We start from the raw sequence: 23,010 nt of genomic DNA on the forward strand, positions 1-23,010 counted from the left end.
TAAAGAAAGTAAGGTGTGAGATGCCTTAAGGTGAGTCTGCAGAAAATTGAAGTTTCCTACCTTATCGATAGGTACCTTGCTGGATGATATCATTCCTTTGCGGAGATTAACAATCAATTCTGATTCTACCTTTATGATTGCTTCTACATTATATTACACGAATTATTAATACTTCTGATATAAATATAGTACCTTTGCTTATCTGCTCTGCGAGGCAGTTTTATCGATATTATTATTTAGTAACTAGCTTTGCGAACGCTTCTCGCTCTGCTTACTACTAAGTACATGTGCAGTACTTGCGTAAGTCATTGCTATGCTGATGTTTAGACGCATTGCTGAGCCCATATATTATTGCTTACATCAATCAAAAATTTGCTTATTGCGCAATGTTAGAAAGTTGAGTGTTTCTTGTTTCCTATATCCTGATATATGACTAGACACGAGTAGCTTGGATCATCTGGCACCTTTTTTTACACATACAGTCCACTTAATATCGAACATATACTCAATAAATAAGAGCAAATGTCTGTGCGTACACATACATCTGTAAATATATACATCCACCTACTTACATTGAGTCTGTAATCAGCTGACAATAACAATAATTTAGTGGTATTATTAACACACATTTCTTCACCCAAAAAGCAATACTTTGTAAAATTTGTTTGTTAACTGTAAATTTTTATGACATTTTTTTCACTATTTGATACTGTTTGAATTTCATTCGCTTATCTATTGGCTTTTAACTTGTATCCTTAATTTAACAGAAATTTGGTCATTTTATGTACATAAATATAGGAACAACACATAGATAAGATAGATGACACTATCCACAGAGTTTTTCTATTTTAAATAGACCGAGTGGATGGTAAACAATGTCGATTCTCATTTTATGCAACTTTCAAATCCAAATATATAAAATTTCATTATGTTGTTCATTTTTTACTAACAAAATTTATGTATTATGATTGCAGAGATTTCCCTTAAGGCTATGGAAAAACAGCGGTATGATGGTTGGTACAATAACCTTGTACACCCTGAGTGGGGCTCCGTAGGCAAGTATACTCAACTTTTTTAAATACATTTCTTTCCTTCTAATTGATCTGCTACGGACATTATATTTAAAGGGTAAAATCTTTATTTCCTGTAGTACGGTTATGGCTTCAGAAGGTTTATGAGATTAAGAAAATAACAATCAGATTGTGATGAAAATTCTCATTCATATTCTATATAATAACTATTAAGTTCTTAAATCTGAGGGTTCCTAGAAGTCACTAAGCAGATGAAAAAAGTTCTCTAATTTTAACATTAGGCTCGCGAGAAATCAGCCAAATTCGAGTTATTAGCTTAAATTTTACATATGTTAGTATATTTTTTTAAGTTATATAATTACAAAACATTAACTAATAGCTAGGCTTTCGTGTCCTCTGTTTTAAAAATTAAACACTTCATTATATTAACAGATTTCTTACACTTGTTATTTTTTACAATTATCTACAATTATTGCTTGTAGTCCCTCTCTCACTACTGTCTGCGTAGATCTGTGCGTTTGATGCTCTCTTCATTTGTTGTTTTAATATGCCGACCCCTACTCTTTCATCATATTGCTTTATCCTTTACCCTGCGTCAAATTACATGTACATTTATGCTTTTGCCAGTTGGATCATTGATCCTTGTCATAAATAAATTTTAATATACATCTAAAATCTTTCAACCCTCTTCATTCTTTTCTCTTGAATTCAATAGTTTTATTTATGTTTTCACGTGAATTCCTAAGAACCTTTCTAAATCCCTTTTTAGCCCTTTCTTAATTTCTCAATCATTAATTTAAAAACATTCAACACAAGGGACCAACGTGCATCTCAAAAAGGGTAGATCAGCTGCGAGTCTACTTGTAGCTACTACGCCACGATCGAACATGACTATGTTATATATGAACACCTATGCACACTGGCTTACATTGATGAGGAATGAAGAGCAAACTAAATACTTTTTAATCCCAGAATGTAAAATGTCTTCACAAAATTAAAAAGTACAAAAGTTAAGCTAGAAACAGTTATACTCGTTAGTAGAGTTAGCCTGAAAAATAATTCAAGATTCAAAAATGTATGCTAAGATCGAATGGATGAGTAATTAGCTTAGATATTAAAGTAAATACATACAGGTTTAATTCCTGAAACATAATTTGCAATAGCGATAAATAAAAGTTTTCACCACGGTTTACCTAACTAAAGAATATTGCTAACTTTCTAAAAAGTCATCCAACTTCTAACATTTATTTTTCTAGTGATGTACATTATTGACTTATCTCTGCTTATTACACTTACAAATAGAAAACCCAGCTACGGCCCTTTCCTCTCTTTTTGACGCACAGACATCGAAAAAAAGAGTTCATACTATTTCCCCCAACACGAGTAATAGAATTTTTGAATCTCCAAGGCATGGACAGTCGATTTCCTTTCTGACGACTATCTGCAAAAAGCGTATTGGCTTAAATGCAAGTAACGTTTTGATTATTTATGCAAAAATATGCCAAATACAAGTAGCTTTTAAATCAAATGAATTAATAATCAAGAGAAAATAATGACTCGCAACGGATGCCGCGTTATTATTATTATTATTATTATTATGATTAATATTATTGTAGTTTTTCCAAAATATTGATAACAGTAATATTATCCTTATAAATATTATTATTGTTACTAAAACTATAATCGTAGCTATATTCATTACTACCTCTCTTTGGCTGTCACCAAAGCATGTAAGATACTCTATAAAATCAATTTACTTCTTTTTTAAGAAAAGGATACTTTATAAGATACTATCGGCCCCCCGGCTTGGTTTCAACCGAGACTCACTAAATAGAACACAGTAGTGTGTTGACATGCAATGTGAAACGTTTCCAGTTAAAAATTTTACATTTATTTCTGACACTTCTTAGAAAAAAAATCATCTTTTTAAAAACATATTCGTTCGAAACCCATACAGTTTATTAGGTCAAATAATAAGCTGTAAGAAGTGAAAAAAATATGATTATGCTGAAAAGTGCCGTGCGTTCCTTGTGCCATAAAATAATCGTTTGCTCTAAAGGGCCATTGATTTGCAGTTTCTCCTGTATTAAATACGAAAAGGGTAATTTTTTTAAAGGTCTTAAGTTTTAAAATTCACAAAAAAATTTATAATTAAAAAAAAATTATTCTCTCATCCCACAAATGAATTACCAGAGCAACAAAGTCCTGGAGCTTAATCTCTACATTTTTTATCGCAACAGTAATCTAAATAAATATTCTACCTATTTTAGAATCTCGACGATTCAAGAGGTTAATGTAAGGGTACAGTTAGAAGCTGATCTATCATGCAGTAGATTCTTCATTAGACGATTTTGACGCTGCTGTTTCGATCTCGCTAATTGTTGTGCGTCAGTTTTTTCATGCCTAAAATTGTATTCATTAGATGCCTTTAAAGTTTTTCTTCCGATTTGTCCTCTTACGACTTTTGGTATAGTTAAGACTTTCGTGAGCCCTAAAAACTGTTATTTGTCAATTTTATTAAGCTCTAACATATTTATAAAAGGACTGGTGAGATTCTTAAGTAAACTTTTCCTTGACGGAAGTTTCCAGCAAACGTGATAGACTCTATGCCTTAGAGTAATCTTCTCTGGCCTGTTATTGTAGCACAATACTAATTGGAAGAAAAACTGCAGTTTTTAAAGTTATACTTTTATAGGCGCGTTCTGCCCTATGGAGTAAATTAACGATTTCAGATTGGTGACCTTAAGAAAAAGTGTAACAGAAGTAAATTTTGCTTGATTCTTCTCCTTCACCCCACCCCTTTTAACGTACTTCCAATTTCCCTACACCACTTAACATCTAATATCGTCATTGCAGCACACGACAGATTTTGAATTTTACTACTTTTTTTCTTTTAACCGATTTCTGAAAAAAAAAATAAGCAAATGAATTGGAACATTCATTTATTTGTCATTAATTTGTTACTTTCAAATTAAATGAATTATTATGTGTAAGAATATAAGAATTTATTCTAATTAATCGATGGATAAGTATTGAATGCGAGTAATTGAAATTATCGACATTTCTTATCCAACACACGATTGCCAAGGCAACTCGAACTTTTTAGTTAAAACTACAGTTTGTAGAAACATTGTCATACGTAGCAATTAAAAAAAAGTGCCACCTCGACCAGGACTGGAACCTGTAACTCTTTTCTTGCCAGGAAAACGCGTTACCAATTTCGTCATTGAGGTCTCGGCAACTCCTTTTCTCAATTGAGAGCTAGTAATTCTAATATTTTTTGTGCCCTCAGGTGGTTTTGGGAGGCTGGTACTTCCTCGGGCAAAAAAGCAGTCTTCCGATACTCGTTCGAAAAGTCTCTTTTACGAACCTCGTTACGGACCTCGCATTCGACTCAGGCCGCAAACCTCTCGGTTCGCAAACAAAGACTTTTCAAACTCGTAGGAAAACTACTTATATACCATATGAGAAAAGCGTAGGACTGAAAAAATCGCCGAAAAAGTATAAATTGTAGCAATTCAGAAGAGGAGTCACTGAAACCTCGATGGCGAAATTGGTAACGCGCTTTCCCGACAAGGCAAGAGTTCCAGGTACAAGTCCTGGTCGAGGTGGCACTTGTTTTAACTGTTATGTATGGCAATGTTTCTACAAACTATAGTTTTAACTGAAAAATTTGAGTTGCCTTGGCAATCGTGTGTTAGATGGGAAATGTCGATAAATTCAATTACTCGCATTTAATACTTACCTATCGATAAATTAGAGTGAATTTTAATATTCTTACATGCCATATGAGCAAGGTGTTGGACTGAAAAAATCGCTGAAAAGTTATGACGGGGCAAATCGGAAGTATACACGAGCACGTCACAGAACCCTTGACACCGACGATAAATGACGGGAGTCTCGTAGCTAGCTCTCTCTCTTGCGTATGGCTTGCTATAGTGTGCGGAGTCCCTGTGTGAAGCCGAGAGGCCACAGCGTTAAGAGTAGCTACGAAGCTTGGCCTGACTCTCCTCCCGAACATCCTACTGGAATTCTGGAGATGTGTATGCGTTTGTGTTATATTGAATGAGTGGATCTGGAAACGGCAGCTGTTGGTGTCGGTGTCTCGGGAGCAATCCAAGTATTAGTGACTACTGTGTAGGGTTGTGTTGGTTGATAGTGTGTAGTGAGCCGCATAGCATACGGTGCGCCTGCGTGGCGGGACAAGAGAGAGTTTTGAGATCGTTGCGAGGTTAGTACCGTAGCAGCGCTGCACGACCCCAGCAGACTCTCGCCTGCCGAAGTAGCGAAGACCTAGTGCCACACACACATAGACACACACGAGTCAGCCCTCACACGGTCATCCAGGTTCCCTGGTGCCCTTGACGCTAGTAGCATTGCTGAAGATCGTAGGAAACGTTCCACCGAAGTCATATCCTAGTATGTGAAATATGTATTGTTGGTGCTTGGTGTAATAGTGCGTGAAAGTGGTTGTCCCAACTACCCTACCTTGTTAATTTTAGAGTCAGCCCGAGTCCCCTATTACGACCGTAGATACTGGTAAAACGCCAAAGTTCAGTATCAACAAAGGATATACGTACAGTACAACAAGTCACGACGTCGGACCGTTGCTTTTGTGGTGTGCAACGTCGAAGTTGTACTCAAAGTTGCTGTTATTGATATAGATATATAAACTTTTATAATTAATACATAGTCTTGTGTTTCAATTCGTTGGGTAGCGCTGAGTGCAGCTGGAACAGGACAGTGCCTCAGAGTGAGTAGTATTACAGAATACTTCCTGATATACACAAAAGAGCTATTCAGATCTGTAAGCTATATAAGACTACCTGTTGCTGCATCCAGCGCTGCAATTTATATATAAAAGACCCGATCCCCTCCCGAATAACATCACTATAAAAAGTCCTTTTGTAAAGAAATAAATAAACCAATACGCGTTAGTCGCAATCCCTGGCTAACACGTTACAAAGTATACATTGTAGCAATTGAGAAGAGGAGTCTCCGAGACCTCGATGGCGAAATTGGTAACGCGCTTTCCCAGCAAGAAAAGAGTTCCAGATTCAAGTCCTAGTTGAGGTGGCACTTTTTTTTAACTGCTACGTATGACAATGTTTCTAAAAACTGGAGTTCCAATTAGGAATCAAATATCTTTAAAGAACGCAGCAATTGATTTTTCAAATCAAATTTTGAAAAAATACTTTTATTTAGTTACATTTCTTTTTTAGCACAAACACGCACAGGGTATACATATAATGCATTAAGGTAGTACAAATATTAATACTTTTGGTGTTCTTACATATCTGAGAGCTCTTTAAGCTCTTCCTAGACAGAAACTTAATTAAAAACTATGATTTCAATCTACCACAGTATAAAATTTCTGCAACTACATAATTGTGGTACTTTTAAACAGTGCCTAGTTGCAACAAAGTGTACATCTTTAATTGGAAGTAACATGCATGGGGTGATTTTTAAAAGATCTTCCTATGTTATAATTAGTTTTGGCTTGGTACTCAATTCTACTTAGTATGCATGGTGATGCTTATTAAAACTTATTGTTTAAAATTTGGAAACACCGACTATAATTTTATTATTAATTTGATAAATTAAAAAAATTTTTCCAAACTATGGTCCATTATTTTTGTCTACTTTCGTAACAATAATCGTATCTATCTCGTAAATGTAACACATTTTGTAACAAATTTCAAGATTTTTATGTTATTTACACTTACATTTGATATACAAATATAAATTAATGAAGCAATCACTAATCTAACTTTCCAACTAATCCAACAAGTTCTTTTACTAACGATTAAAAGATCCAATCGTAACCAAATTCCTTTCTATCAACTAAAATATGCAAAGACTAACGTAGAATCATAATTAAATGAGACGATATGTACTCTGGTAAGCAGGGGATACATACATATACTGCTCCGATTCTCTGAACTCCAGCATCACTACCCAGAGCGTTGCTAGTTTTGCAATCATCGAAGTAGACGAAAAGTGAGATGAAAATAGAATTTTCCATTTTTGTTTAATTTTTTTCCACAAACCACCCTGTACAAAATTTTAAATTATTGTACCGTCTTGTAACTCATTTAGAAGTGCTTAAAATAAACCAGGTAACTGTAATAAGATCTTTAAAGACCTTTTCAAGGATATACTTTTTGCATATATGTATTTCTGCTGTTGTGTGCATGTACTTTTCACTTTGGGAAATTGTTTAACTGATTCAATTACATATTCTTCTGGCAGATTGAACATACCATTGGTTCTGTATACTTTAAATCTGTAGTGTTTAGAATTGAATTTTGTGAAATGACCTTCACTATTATCTAGAATTTTTATGGCACTATAAGTAATTAATTTATTACATTCTCCATTAAACAATAACTGAATTTGTTCTTTCATGTGAGGAATCAAAGTTTTATCTATAAATTCAGCAATTAGGGATATCAATATGTCCACAATATTTCTTGGAAAAGATGAATTACTGTATAGTTTCAAAGTAAATTTAATGACTTCTTCTTCTATATTTATGTTTCTATCCGTTTTCAAAAATCGAAGATTTAAAGTTTTTTAAATATAACGTAAATTTTATTGGTTTAATTTAGTGTCTTTACCTCTTTCTTTTTCAGTTTTTTTTTAACCTTAACATTTTCTTTACTTGCTACTTGTAAGTTGTATATCAACCTTTTAAGAAATTTGTAGACATGATAAGAGGCTTTTGGATACTCGATATTAAGTGCAAAAAATGATTTAAAACAAACGTCCACCGCTTTAGTTGGATTGGACAACCGATAAGTAATATCATTGATGACTACCGAGAAATATTCAATACTATTATAACTGTCAAACAAGACGGTATAAGGCTGAATGCACTTCTTGTGTTAATGTAGATTTCTTTTAATTCTTATTAAATGCTAAGTATTTCTTGGGTTGTTTAAAGTTGTAGGAAATTATTTAATCAAAGTTATTCACTAAGACCACTTTTTGCTCTTATGAAATGAAGTTAAAAGTGGCTTACATTTCCGATCATAACAAACGAAGAACACACATCTTTTAGGTTAACTTTTGAGCTGGGAATCGTATCCAAAATCCTGGGTAACAATGAGAGGCCTATTACTGATATAAAGGTATTACAAAAATTTAAGTTATGTCACTTAAACTTTTACTCAAGTTAAAGATGATATTTCATGTACACAAAACAATTTTAGACTTAATTCAAATAGAACTCATTTCTTATGTATCATTATATATTACTAGTATAATTCAACTAAATAAAAACCAAGCAATACTTTACGGTATATTTTTTCCGTATAGACTCCTACTTACCAGTGTATGTTAGGAGATCTAATTTTTCAGAAGTACCAAAAATTTTTTGTACCTCGTTATCAGCACTATTTTTAACATCATAAGTGATCAATTTTTTTAGCAGTAGGTTTTCTCAAAAATTTCTAGTTATCCCTTGGGTTCTTTAATAATATCTTTATTATTTGCATCTGACTTTACGACTAAATCTGCAATGTAATTTTCTGCAAAAAATAGATACATTTACGCTGATTTACATAACTTTTAATTTGCATTTGAAGAAATAATTTTTCTTAATCTCATATAAAAACAATAATAATAATAATAATTATTATTATTATTATAAGAATAATAATAGTAATAATAATAATGATAATAATAATAACATTAATAGTCTAGTAAAAATTTAAGTTACTTTGATTTTATTTTTGTAAGCTTTTACTTTGCCATGTTTTGTTTTAACCAACGTTCCGTAGTTCCTTAACTTCTCTTATAGACTGTTATACTTATCATATAACGTTCTACGAGCTTTAATAACTTTGTTTGTTTTAGAAGCCTGCCTTTCAACGTACAATTTATTTAAATTTCCCTGAGGAAAAATATCTCGGGTCTTTTGGGCAAGCTCTTTGAATGTTTTGCTATCAATACTGCAAAAATAATTACAGTTAAAATATTTGTACGCTATTTAAGAAAGTGTGTTGGGGGCGTATGTGTACTGAAAAAAAAATATTTAAAGAATCATTGTATATTATACTCTGATATAGAAATAGTAATATTCGTACAATGGACGCAAAGTAAAAAAAGCTTGCCTTAAGCGCGATTTTTTCGTATTTTGGATCCATATATGGTACTTAGTGTCCATCAGCTCACTGTGCGCTTGCTTATCACCTTCACCCTAAGACACAAAGTGAGTCCCAAAGGCGCAAAGACCTTGCACTCTCAGTAAAAAACAGTAGTTTTCGTCGAACGAGAGCCATCGTCTCCAGGGCTATTTTGCGGTGCGAGGGACTTGCGAAGTAAGACCCGAGGGACTTAAGGTAGCTGCGGTGTGATGGCGCTTATGTGGTGAATCCTATTTTTCTGACCGAGGGCACAGCACCCTCTCAGAAACACTCGAGGTAGGAAAAATATTTGTTTGGTACATAAAAAATTTTATAAAATAACCTTGTAAGTATCAACCATGGAAACTTCATTTCTCTGAGAAATTTTTTTGTATCAACAAGGACCGATAGTTTACGTGCGGTATTAATTTCAATTTTTTACTTAATATAATTATACATACCGGAATTCCAAATTTTAACTTCTTTAATTATACTATTTTCATGCTTATTAATTACCATCGAGTTGTACATCATTCTTTGTATGATTTAATATTAACAAGATAAGTACTAGAAATACAAATACTTACTTAAAAAGTGCTGTCAAGCACTTTGTATCAAACAAAACTTTTTGTAATATGACGTCACTCAAGATTCGTGTAATGAGAGACTTTGTTGTGTCGTATCTTTTAAGTACAAAATTCTCTCCTCTTAAGTCTGACATCAAAATCTGGGAAACCTAATTTTTACGTCTGTAGATAGTAAAATATAGTTGTATGCAATTGTTCTTGTGTAATAACCAAGATACTGACTGCATATCGACAGTTCTTTTAACATTGATGAAATCAAAACAATTAATACTTACAATTAAGCTTCATAGATTGCAACTTTCAAAAACAAACGAAATCGAGTGACACTGAAACTACGTAAATGTATGTAGTAACATCCAAATGAAGCAAAAAAAATCCGAAATCGTCAGATGTGGTCCAAAATCTTATCATACCTCGAATAAAAATTGAAATCTCCTTTACGTTTTTCGGAATATTTACTGATATTATCTTGACTTTACTGAAATCGAAAACAGGTGGCAACGCAACATGAACAACGCTCACAACTACAAGTGTTGCAACTTCTTCATTTAAATCCAAAAAGTTTTCTAGACCTGAAGAAACGTTGTGGGCTTTATCTATTTTGGTTTTTTTGGTGCTTTTATTTCATCACAACTCCAAAATTCTCGTTTGTTGTGCACAAATTTTGTGTAAGTATCTAAGAAATTTTTGCGAAGACCTCATGGTTTATTAATCTCTGTGATGGCTTTTTCATCCAAACATAAAAAAATCTTGGAGTTGATTCTGTGCTCTATAAAATTATGTGTTTACTATAAATACGTTTCAAATCAAACAATATTTTTGTAAAAAATATTTGACATCACATTTATACACCCTTTATTTCCACAAACAACTTTTTTTTAATTTAACGTAAGTGTACAATTTAATTTTTTACCCATACTTATTTTTATGATGACTCAAAAGAAAAAGCTGACTTCATAATACTTAATGAATTCAGAAAAATGTCTTATGGCTAGACAACTGTAATTAATAAAACAGCACATAAGATTCCAACACTAGAATTTTATTTTTCTTACAGCCATGAGATATGTCTCAGTATTACAGTATGATGGAAGTTCAGAAAAGAGTTTGTTTTTCAGCTTTTATGAGAGGTGGGACAGTAATATTTAAATTTTTGTAGAGTAATGTATGAATTCAACTAATGATGATGTTTTAACTTTACCAGCTCATGCATAAACTAAAATCCAAAACTCAATTTGAATACATCAAGCTTTCATTGGCTACACTCTCATACTTAAGATCTCAATTTATGTATGAACTGGAGAGTTGAGATATTATGAATAGTGAGACCATTAAAGTACTCAAAAGATTTCAAGTCGTACCAGAAAAATTCATATACATATATATGGATTAGGAATCCATAACTTTTATTATTTTCAGTAATAAGTAGTATTAAATGGTACTGTGTGATGTGAATAGGGGAAATAGTTAGTTTTTCAGTTTCTATGAGAGCTGGGCAATTGAAATTTCTAACTTTGTAGAGGAATGCATGGTAACAACTAATTATGATTTTCAAACTCGAGCTCTCAGTTAATGTATAATGTATAATCCAAAACTTAATTTGAATGCACCAAGCTTTAATTGGATACATTCTCATACTTGAGATCTCAACCCATGTAAAAACTGGAGAGTCAAGGCATAATAAATAGTGGGACCATTAAACTATTTAAAAAATGTCAAGTCCCAATATCTTTCTTTCTTACCTTCGTGTACTTACAGCTGAGACGCATTTACGCGTTTATTCCTAACCTCACTCTGCATGCAAATATACTGTAAATTTTTTTATTATTACCATTTAAAATGGAAATTAACTCCTCTAATCCCCATTCTTACAGCTTATCGTCAACGAAATCCATTTAACACTGTTATAATAATCTGGAAAATACCCTATACTATATGTGCTCGCGTTATCTGCCTTTTACCCAACTTAAAGTAAGCAGACTTGACTTTTGAGAAGTAGAAATCTTAGCTACAGAGGTCACTTGTCTTATCACCTTTCAAAAACTGGAGTTTCTCCAATTTGTTCAGAAGAAATGTCTATTTATCGTAGAAAACAGTTTTGACCGATATAAATAGTTTAATTTTCTAACTTTTTTTCTGCATGTTACTCCAAATTACTTGTCTGTTTAACTCTAGAGACTATACAGCATGATATGTAACGGTGGCATTTCCCGAGAACCGCGTGTAGAGCGATTTTTTCTGACGCGAACCCCGTTGGAATTAATTTTTTAGGGCAAATAGCTTTTAAATGGGAGCCGATTGAAAATACGTTCCAAACTACCCCTAAATGGGGTTGGAAAGCTATAGCGCGCCCGCATAAACTCGCGACGTTGCCACATTGTTATTGGAGCTTAGTCGGTAAGCAGTGAGAACTATATCCATGTGCGCACGCTAGAGCGTCAGCTACTGCTGGTAACTTGAAGGTTGAATGTAAAAATTTTTACCTTAAGGTAAATATTGTCTGCTCCTTATGTTGTCAGTTGTTTATCCATCACGCGCTTACTGTCTTTCTCACTCTCATGTTGGACAAAAGCATCTTTAAATTTTTATACTTAAGTAATGTTACCTCGAATAAAAGTAAAATACCATATCAGTAGGGATTTGTCCACTCTACACGATAGTGTTTTTGCAAAAATAGTCGAGCTCTTTGTCAAAAATATTGTTGTTAGGTATGTCTTGCTTACGTTCCCGGGTATGTCGTCTGTACACGATTTAGAACGAGTCCATTCATAAATTGCAATAATCAAGTACCCGGGAAGTACCCGGCAAGTGCCCGTCGAAGTGCCCGCCAAATCCCCGCCAAGTACCCGGGAAGTACCCGCCAAGTGCCCGGGAAGTACCCGAGAAGTACCCGCCAAGTGCCCGGGAAGTACCCGAGGAAGTGCCCAGGAAGTACCCGCCAAGTGCCTCGGAAGTACCCGCCAAGTACCCGGGAAGTGCCCATGAAGTACCCGCCAAGTGCCCGGGAAGTGCCCGGGAAGTACCCGAGGAAGTGCCCGGGAAGTACCCGAAGAAGTGCCCGCCAAGTACCCGGGAAGTACCCGACTGTATTGTACTAGGCGGGGACTTCCGGGGCACTTGGCGGGTACTTCACGGGCACTTCCCGGGTACTTGGCGGGTACTTCCGAGGCACTTGGCGGGTACTTCCTGGGCACTTCCCGGGTACTTCCCGGGCACTTCCTCGGGTACTTCCCGGGCACTTGGCGGGTACTTCTCGGGTACTTCCCGGGCACTTGGCGGGTACTTCCCGGGTACTTGGCGGGGACTTGGCGGGCACTTCGTCGGGCACTTGCCGGGTACTTCCCGGGTACTTGATTATTGCAATTTATGAATGGACTCGTTCTAAATCGTGTACAGACGACATACCCGGGAACGTAAGCAAGACATACCTAACAACAATATTTTTGACAAAGAGCTCGACTATTTTTGCAAAAACACTATCGTGTAGAGTGGACAAATCCCTACTGATATGGTATTTTACTTTCATTCGAGGTAACATTACTTAAGTATAAAAATTTAAAGATGCTTTTGTCCAACATGAGAGTGAGAAAGACAGTAAGCGCGTGATGGATAAACAACTGACAACATAAGGAGCAGACAATATTTACCTTAAGGTAAAAATTTTTACATTCAACCTTCAAGTTACCAGCAGTAGCTGACGCTCTAGCGTGCGCACATGGATATAGTTCTCACTGCTTACCGACTAAGCTCCAATAACAATGTGGCAACGTCGCGAGTTTATGCGGGCGCGCTATAGCTTTCCAACCCCATTTAGGGGTAGTTTGGAACGTATTTTCAATCGGCTCCCATTTAAAAGCTATTTGCCCTAAAAAATTAATTCCAACGGGGTTCGCGTCAGAAAAAATCGCTCTACACGCGGTTCTCGGGAAATGCCACCGTTACATATCATGCTGTATATACTGTTGCTCGTAACGGCAGTGTTAGTGCCTAGGATGCATCAGAAATATCTGAACTGTGTCCTTTCACGTAAAGATAGTTCTTGTATCCTCGCTCGGGGGGGGGGGGTGCGACTAGCAGTTAACTACATTAAGACAGCAAGGGTCATCTTGCTGCAGACCCCTTGCCTACAAGACCATACCCTACAATCCTATTTATGACCCCGTGTAGGTCCGCAAGCCTAGGCTCTAACAATAAGTCGCGCTGATACAACATTAGTACGTAGTAGTGATAAATTTTTTTGAATAACTAAATTTGTTTAAAAACCTTTTTTATCTTCGTTACTTAATGAAAAAGTACTTTTTTACTGTAGCGTTTTTCCTGTTATGTTTTTTAAAAACTACCTATAAAAGAATGTAGGCATTCAGTCTAGTTCTTCTTTGTTTCACTTTTTAGGCAAGTCGGCAGTGGCCTGGTTTGCGCAAGCTTCTCTCACACAGCTTAGTCATGGTACAAAGTTTTTTATTTTCTTGAAACTTATGCTTTTTACATGCAGCTTAATTACCAAATTAAGTCTTAAAGTCACTTCAAAGACACAGCTGAACTCATTCTCCAACGTTCACAGTTATTTTAAGCACTTGACGGAAGAAAAAAGGCATTGGTATGTGCAAGGGGTTTTCATACTCTTGCATTTAGAGAAGGACACGTCAGGTTGAGAATTCGAACGACCAATCAGAACATAACCTAATTACTCTTAAGTAATACCAAAATAATCGTCGCGTGATAGTTATACATATTAATGTTTAAAAGCGCTTATCTTTTAGATTTTTGACACCCGTTGTAGTCAAAATTATGTACGATATTTGCTGTAAATTAAATAAAGAAAATGTATGCTAAAATTGTTGATTGTTCACATTTTTGGGAGTAATACTGTGAATTGATGTTGTAAGGTGAGCGCTTCATAAGTAGTTAAGCGCTTTATAAGAGTTTCGTGATGATAACTTTTTTCAAAAGAAGTAAGCTGTATGTCACTTGATTGCATAAGTATAGATATACACCTCAATGTTTAAAAATTACTGATTATTTTCTTTTCATAATTTTATAATGGAGCTGAGTATTTCGAAGTAATAAATACTTATAGTAAAAGCGAAAACAGTTGAACCTGTATCAAGTACTTGAAAAAAAACTTACTTTTGTATGGTAACAGGAATAAGATTAATTCAACTAAAAAACAGGACCAACAATTATGTTAATATATAATTTAGCACAATTTATAATGTTATGGTGTTTTTTTTTCTTAAAATTTGCCGCTCTAAATCTTCCAAGCTACATTTTTTTCTGTAGATGATGTTGTACTACAGTGGTAAGTGGAAGATGATGATACTCAAGTTGGGAGTGGTGACCTAATGATCATAATTTTTGCTTAATTCAGAAAAAAGGCAATGTTTGCGCTTTACTGTATCGTGATCGACGTAGTAAGGCAAATAGTATTTGTTGGTTGGCTCTTTTTTTCTTCTTTCTCAAGGCATTACAGGATACGGCAGTTGCTGGTGTGCTGTAACCGAAATGGTTGGTGTATGTCTTTTATTTGAAGCAAATTGGTGATGAATTAGTCATTGGGCATGATGATTCACTGTAATGCGCAGTCATAGTAGTGTTGTTGTTTACTTCACTTCTTGATTGCAGTTTTAACAAGAAGTATTTTGCAGTAGGCGTGGATGTTATAAAAAATTCGGGACATTACTTTTATTCAATTTCTGCAGAAAGAATTCCATTCATAGAAATCAATTAATTGATGTTAACATATTTATATATTAAGTACTAAAACTGTTGTATCTCAAATCTGTTGTGAAAGTATATATGGCTGTTATATATTTATAGAGTATGAACTGACTACAAACATACGTTTTTTATAAAGATAACACGGTACAAAATAAATACTAGTTTATTGTATTGGGAATGAATTAGTGTTACGTTGTAATTTCGTTTACTTATATTAACGATTTTAATAAGTTCATTGTTATTTTAATCTAATTTTCTTTCTGAAATTCTTTAAGTACGTAAACTTTCGTACTAATGTCTAAATTCTTAGGTCAAGTATGTTTATCATAGTTTTTTTACTTTTATGTTCGCATTTTATAAGATTATTATAAGATTTTTTGTGCATGTCTCTGAGCTAATGGACAAAATCAAGCAGTGTATTAGGTCAAGCAACCGTCCATAGTTACCTGACAGCTGAGAGACGTATACGATTTTTCGTCATCCTGTATAGGAAAGTTTGTTCAATTTCAATGTCAATAGGTTAATATAATTCAATAGTAAAGGCTAAGAGAACACATACTTTTTTTATGGTTCTTTAAAGTACACTTAAAAAGATCTTTCATCAAACGATGCTATATTCTTGGTTTTTCAGTCCCTATATTGAATACGTGCTTTTCCATATATACAGAGCGCGAAACTTTTGAGATAGCAGTCCAATAATAATTCGTTAAGTTCGATTATCCATCATTCATTTATTTGCACTATATTAGAACCGATGCTTAAGGAACATTGAAAAAAATGCATTGTTTGTTAAACTGTATGTTCCTCAAGCATTAAGTTTAACGAAATACGAACGAACGAACGAACGATGCATAATAGACGGCAACCATTGACCTTGTCTCTTCTTCCAAGTTCCTTACTACTGTCTCTCCGTTCAACTCAGAGTCACTCTAATCGTCTGATGACATTTTAAATAACTACTTAAGAGTAGTAGTGTTAATGGTGCAATGCTTTGAAAAACCGTTATTTTAGCTCCTTACTCTTTTTAATGATACACAATATTTTCAAAGAGCTATGAAAATTTACTTACCAGTACCTATTAGTAACTCTGAACTTAAAATAAAGTTTTTAAAAGCACGTAATGGTAATTTCGAGTACACGTGCACAAGAAACGAGAAATAGATTATATAATTGAAGATAAGTAAGAGAAGATAAAAAACCAGGCAACGCTATAGTTAATAAGTACGAACCAACTCGACGCAACGATAAATGTGGGCAGGAGGAGGCACTAAAAAGATAATGCCCACATGCGTCTGGCTGCCAAGAAAAGGAAACATCTTGCCACCATATGTACAGATACAGATATTCGTTATAGATACCATATATATAGATAGATGTTTGTTGTACACTTGAGAACATGGACCTTGTAGAAGCGCCTCGCTTGGCAGACGTACAGAAATCCCGTGGCCATATATTTGTCGCTTCACATCTCACCAAGTGGACATAAACAACAAACTTTACTGTCGAGGATGATGAAAAAGATAATTTTTATAAGACTGCGTTGGATTTCCGCTGGGATATTGATTTGATAGAAGTGATTTTCTGCTATAAAATAATTTATATAGTATGAATCTGGTAGCTGCAAGCAATGATGTATTATAAGCATGCATAGCAAAAGGTAATAGTTTATTCTAATCTTGTTTAGTTGTTGCTTTTGTTCTTGAAAATTTCAAGCGTTAATCAAGTGTGGGCAGTGGACTGCAGTTTAGGATTTTTTTTTATTTTAGCAATCATTTCATCTTTTAATATGCTTGATAAATCACTGTCTTAATTAAATGCTACTGATTTCCTAGGTGTATTTTGGATATTTTTATTTGGAGAAGTCCTAGCAGTTTGTGATTCTGCTAAAAAGTTGAAAATTTCTTCTAAGTCACTAGCTCTAGTAAAAGGATCATCATCAATCATTTGATGGATAAACGAAATCTAGCCTGCATGCTTTGTGAGAGCACCAGGCATCTGTGAAACTATGAGCTTGAAGTTGCCTAGAGATGGCGCTGCTAGTATATTTCTTTTATTTTAGTACAATAGAGCACTTAGGTAAGACGGTTGTGTGTGTGGAGCTGTAATTGCTGTTGCGAGAGTATATATACAGTACCTATAGTAAAGTGTGAGTCTTGAGTAAAAATATCACGCTGCTCTTAACCTGCGTGAAGCTGTAACTGGGTATCTGTGACTTTGATTTCTCTATACGGCCAAGGCACCCACTTGTGAGGCCAGCGCCCCACAAAACAACAAAAATAATAGAGTAATGGTCTTGGCAACAAACTTACGGTGTTAGCACCAAATCAAAATAATAACTAACAAGGTGGTTTTGCTATTCTATATAGCTCTAATCATAAAAAAGAGTCAATTATTCTGTGTGGTTTACCAAACTTTCGCCAAATGATGTATGCAATAAATGTACACATGTAAGTGGAATTCTATTCAGGAATTATAAGAATATAATAGAAATCAAAGACAAAGGATTTAACAATGTTGCCGTTAAATTCAAAACAACGTAAGAAGTGAATAGTATTATCCAAAACACTTCGCTCAATAAACCTGAGAGCCAAATGTTCCAACATCAAAATAATTTAGAAAAGGCCTCATTAAATACGTACCTGTACAATAGGAGCCCCAGCAAAAAGACCCGTAAATGCAGCTAGTTGACTCGTTAAAACACAAGGATACTCGTATGACGTGGTACTAGAGTATAGCCAAGGGTCAAACATGCATGCCTAAACTGATGTTGCTGGGTCAGATAGGACACTGAGCAACGTCACTTGTTAATTATCAAAAAGGCTCTAAAACAACGCAAAGAAACTGAGTAATCATATTCTCTTACTTGTAATTTAATTTTTTTGCGCCTTAAATCCAGTTCAAAATTTTATACTTAAGCTTTAAACTTTAATCCTAATGTTATCGCTATATTAACATAAGTTGCAGAAGTAACCTATAGATTTTACAGTGGAATGCAAGGAGCATAAAAAACAAAGTTGATATTCCAATGTACTACAAGGACTATGATATTTCTGTAATATGTGCGACTTGGCTCAAGCCTATACATCAATTTAATTTATCAGGTTTTAATGCCACTTGTTTCGATAGACCATACGAGGAATACGGAGAAATTGCCGTTTTGGATCGGGACAAAGTTACATTTGATTTCATAGATTAGAATCAGCCTCGAAACGGGTTGGAGATGGGAGCTGTGTCTGTGCAAGCTGAAGGAGAAGACATTTGTATTGCTGCTTGCTATCGCTCTCCGTTGACAGAAGATGACATTACACATAAACAATCTCGATCAATCTCACACACTTCTTTCAGAGAGAAAATGGCGTCAGCTACTTTAATACTGGCTTGACCTTTGCCTCGATGAACTTGGCTATCACAGGAAACTGGACATTGCTGGACGATCCATGGGTCAACCACTTCATTAAACTTACAGAAATCAATGAAGAAACCGAACATATGTATACAAAATCATGTGAATACAATATAAATAAAATCTGTTGGGAGGTGTTGAAGTATAGTATATAATCTCATGGGTCATATACAAAGCTTCAAAAGCTTAGAATTTCTAAATAAAAATTGTGTGGAAAGATATACATACTTGTGTCACATACTAGTGTCACAGATAAATATACTAGTGTTGACATTAGATAAATGAATAAGAAGTGCTTGTCCTTGCTCCGTTTAAAAATCCAATAAAAAAAAAGAGCAAGAGAGCTCACAGAAAAACTTTCATAGAACTAAGATAAAGAAAATATCGTAGAGCGAGGAATGTAGTGGAGCTATGAAATGTAGAGATGATTAGATACAGAATCACTTTAGCATTATGTTTTTACTATAAGAAATATTTAATAAGATCACTGCTCTCATAAAGAAGACTGAAAATAAGTCATTTCATCGGTTTGCCAAGACGGTCAATCCAACCACTTTAATAAGTAAAGTCTAAAATACCATTAAATTGTTTAAGAAGAGTTGTTATAAATTACAGTCCACAAAAGGTAACTTAAAGTTTTTAAACAATACAAGAAACTCTCTTGAAGGTCTTTGCCAGACAAAATCTCATGGATTTATTACTTACTTAGAAACAAAAACGTTCTCAAACACGCCTGATGGCTTTTTAACAAACTTTTATTCTTCAACAAACTTGTACTATCTTTTGACTCATTTGATAACAAATCAGCTTCTGGCTTCGATGAAGTCAAGTACAAAATAATTACATTTCTTTTAAAATTTTATAAAAGGACCTTTTTTAGACATGTATAACGATGTCATTGAGTCAGAACTTTTTTCTGAAAATTTGAATGTCTTCTTAATCTCCTTTTTACCAAAGTATGGCAGCAGTAAGGCTTGATTCATTTCTTAAGCTTCATGTGAATTAAAGCTTTTGAAAAAAAGAGTTCGTCTCAGGCTCACCTGGTTCTCAGAAAGCAGTCACTTGTGGTCTGCATGTCAATTTGGATTTAAAAAAAGCAAAGCATGTACTGACAATCTCACAATTTCAACCTGGAATATTCAAAGAGCTTTTTACGAAAATAAAAGTCTTTGCGTTTTGTTTCTGGAAATCAAGGGTACTTTTGATTCGACAGTCCCCAACATCTTTCTTAAAAATCTAATTGACCTAGATATTCCAATAAGTTACTTGAAATTTCAAAAAATATTATTTGGAAGAACTAATAATGGTTTAGACTACCATGCAAGACTAGGGCTCTCCCAGGAATGCATCTCGAATTCTCTGTTCTTGTACTCCGAACTCTTGGACAAAAGTTATTATTTGCACCAGAAAAATGAAGTCTTGTTATCCTTGAAAAACAAACAAATCTTGTAATCTTTCAATTAGAATTATTCGTATGATTATTGATCAAGTTAAAACAGTTAAGTTTCTGGGAATGACACTTGATCATAAATTAATATGGCTTCCACATATCAAAGAAGCCAAAATTAGATGTAACTTTCTAGCTTTGGCTCTCAGATGTCGAAGAAGAGTATAGTGGAGAACTGACCCTTAGGTTCTTATCATGCTTTACAAATCATTAGCAAGATCGAGGTTGGAGTATAAAATGTTCCTGGGCTCACCATGCAAAGACTTTTATCCCACCATTTTTTAGAAAATATAAAATGTGTTGCTGAGAATAGTGACGGGATACAGAAGCTCAACTCCAATCGTTGCTATCGTGGCTGAGTCTAAAGTGGAATATATAAAATACAGATTTTAATTTCTACCTTACAGATACATCCTTAAAAATTTATCCACATATCCTAACCTAGTATGGAAAGCAATATATCTGTTTTATAATGTATCTGAACATTCTGTCTACAACATAAATCATTCTAAGTCTATGATCCTGACTTGCTACGACAACACTTGGTAAAGGGAAGGTACTGTTTTTGAATCAGGAAAATGTTATAAATATAAAACACCGGTCCATCCACTTATATTGAAACCTATGTAGATTTCAAAACAAGCCATCAAATACCAAAGTCTCTAAAACTGAAACTGAAATTAAGATCACTTTTTAGTGAGCTTAGCTCAACAATAAAACGGTATACTGATAGCTCCAAAACGATTGTTGATTAGGTAGTAGCGGTTAGGTGCTCAGTCTGGTCTCCCATTCTGAGGTTCAGATGTGAAAAAAAACTTCCTGATCGAGTCTCAGTGCTCGTGGCTGAATTTTTTGTCGTGCTAAGTGCCCTTGACATGACCCTGTCACATTAAAACAATTTTCCTGCAGATTTAGCTACAGTTGTAAGCTCCCAGAATGTGGTCAACTCATTGAATAATGTCCAAGGGATAAGGTGTATGCCTCTTTAAATGATTTGCATTAGGTACAAGCTCATTATTTTCAGTAATATGAACGTAAAGATTGGCATTTTCAGATACTTGCTCACGTTTACAGTAATAATAGAGCTAATCCAGCAGCTAAAGAAGCTACCGTAAGGGGTACTCTATTTTATGTACAGATTTCTTTAACAAATATCTATTATATGTAAGAAATTTGCAGAGCAAAGAATCATATCCAGTTTCTTAAGAAGTTCATGCTCGAAAATGAGGGAAGCTTTTATTAACAAATTTTTTTTAATTTAACACAAAATTATAGTTTAACAATTTCAGTTCATCTAGAAAAACCATTACCACAATTGGTAGGCTCAGATAGAATCACGACTCGCTTAAAAGCTCATTGTATACGCTTAGTAAGTACTGGTGATCGAGTTATCTGTCCGCAGCAAGTTTCAATTGTCAGATGGTACAAGCTAGTACAGTATAACCATGTAGAAATAAGTGTTATTTAGTTTTTAAGATTTTCGTGATTATTAAGTATATAGGCTTATAAACATAATAATGAAATTAGGTATCCAATAATTTTGTGTTATTAAAAAAAAAAGTTATAGATATACTTAACAATAAAACAGGTTTATCTAAAAGTAATATTTCATACAAACTAACATTGGGGGTTTTATACAGATCTTATTAATGCAATTTTAAGTGATTTTCATAAGGTATATATTTTTAAGGTAACATGTAAAATTGCAAATATTTAAAACTAAACATGTGAAAGAGGGTGCAGTTTAACGATCTGCAAATTTTTTTTGGGTATTTTTTATAGTATTTTTGAAATACTTTTGATGCTCGAATAATAACTGTCAACAAGACGTATGTGTGATGAACGTCCTAAAGGAACATTCACTGGCACGTACTACCATGCGGTTGAAAAATCTTATGAATATTTGATAAATGTGAGTGTGGCGTTACAGATGTAATTAGCGTAGGCAGTAGAAAGTTCCATTAAAACCATCGGAAGATTCAATAAAAGTGCACAGTCTTGTACTGGCCAGCCTCCATATTATTTGTATTGTATTTTGCCGTTATATATTGTTTATAATAATTTAGTTATAAAATATATATAAAATAAGCTTCCTCAGGCTTTAATTTCTGCTGTATAAAATAGTGTTGATTCTGAAATACTCTTGTTTCTACTTATTGAATACCTAATTTCATCATTACGTTTATAAGCCTATACTACTTAATTATCACGAAAATCTTAAAAACGAAATAACACTTTCTACATGGTTATACCATACTAGCTTGTACCGCCTGACAATTGAAACTTGCTGTGGAGAGATAGCTCGATCAGCAGTACTTACTAAGCGTATATACAATAAGCTTTTAAGCGAGTCGTGATTCTATCTGAGCCTGTCAATTGTGGTAATGGTTTTTCTAGATAAATTGACTCATTTTGTTCGTATTAAAATTGCGCATCTTTTTTACCCAAAACTTTTTTATGTGCAATTCTTTAATTTTTTTCTAGACGCAGAAATTATGTTCTGACTATTTGTGCCATTTTATAGGTCTTTTGCTGATATTTCTACTTGTTCATATCTGTATTAATTTGTTACCATGCATTGCGACTACTATCCTGTTTTTTTCAAGCTTATTCTATCATACTAAAGTTTTGAAATAATCGGAAGATTCTGTGAAAGTAGGTACTCTTATACTGGCCAGCCTGGCAGTGAGTCGTG

At 34.2% G+C, this 23,010-nt stretch overlaps 1 protein-coding gene across 4 annotated transcripts in view; it reads left to right on the plus strand.

Moving 5' to 3' along the window:
* The window catches only part of Duox (dual oxidase), a 934,738-nt gene that overhangs the window by 64,181 nt on the left and 847,547 nt on the right, over positions 1 to 23,010 (plus strand). For all 4 annotated transcript variants that reach the window (XM_089595596.1, XM_089595599.1, XM_089595598.1 and 1 more), the window contains exon 2: positions 975 to 1,059. In XM_089595596.1, coding sequence (XP_089451722.1) covers positions 975 to 1,059 — 85 coding nt within the window. The remainder of the gene's footprint in view (positions 1 to 974; positions 1,060 to 23,010) is intronic.

The sequence above is a fragment of the Copidosoma floridanum genome, unplaced genomic scaffold (genome assembly GCF_036245765.1).
Source record: "Copidosoma floridanum isolate Cflo_tuat_1 unplaced genomic scaffold, Cflo_Japanese_pri ptg000026l, whole genome shotgun sequence".
NCBI lineage: Eukaryota > Metazoa > Arthropoda > Insecta > Hymenoptera > Encyrtidae > Copidosoma > Copidosoma floridanum.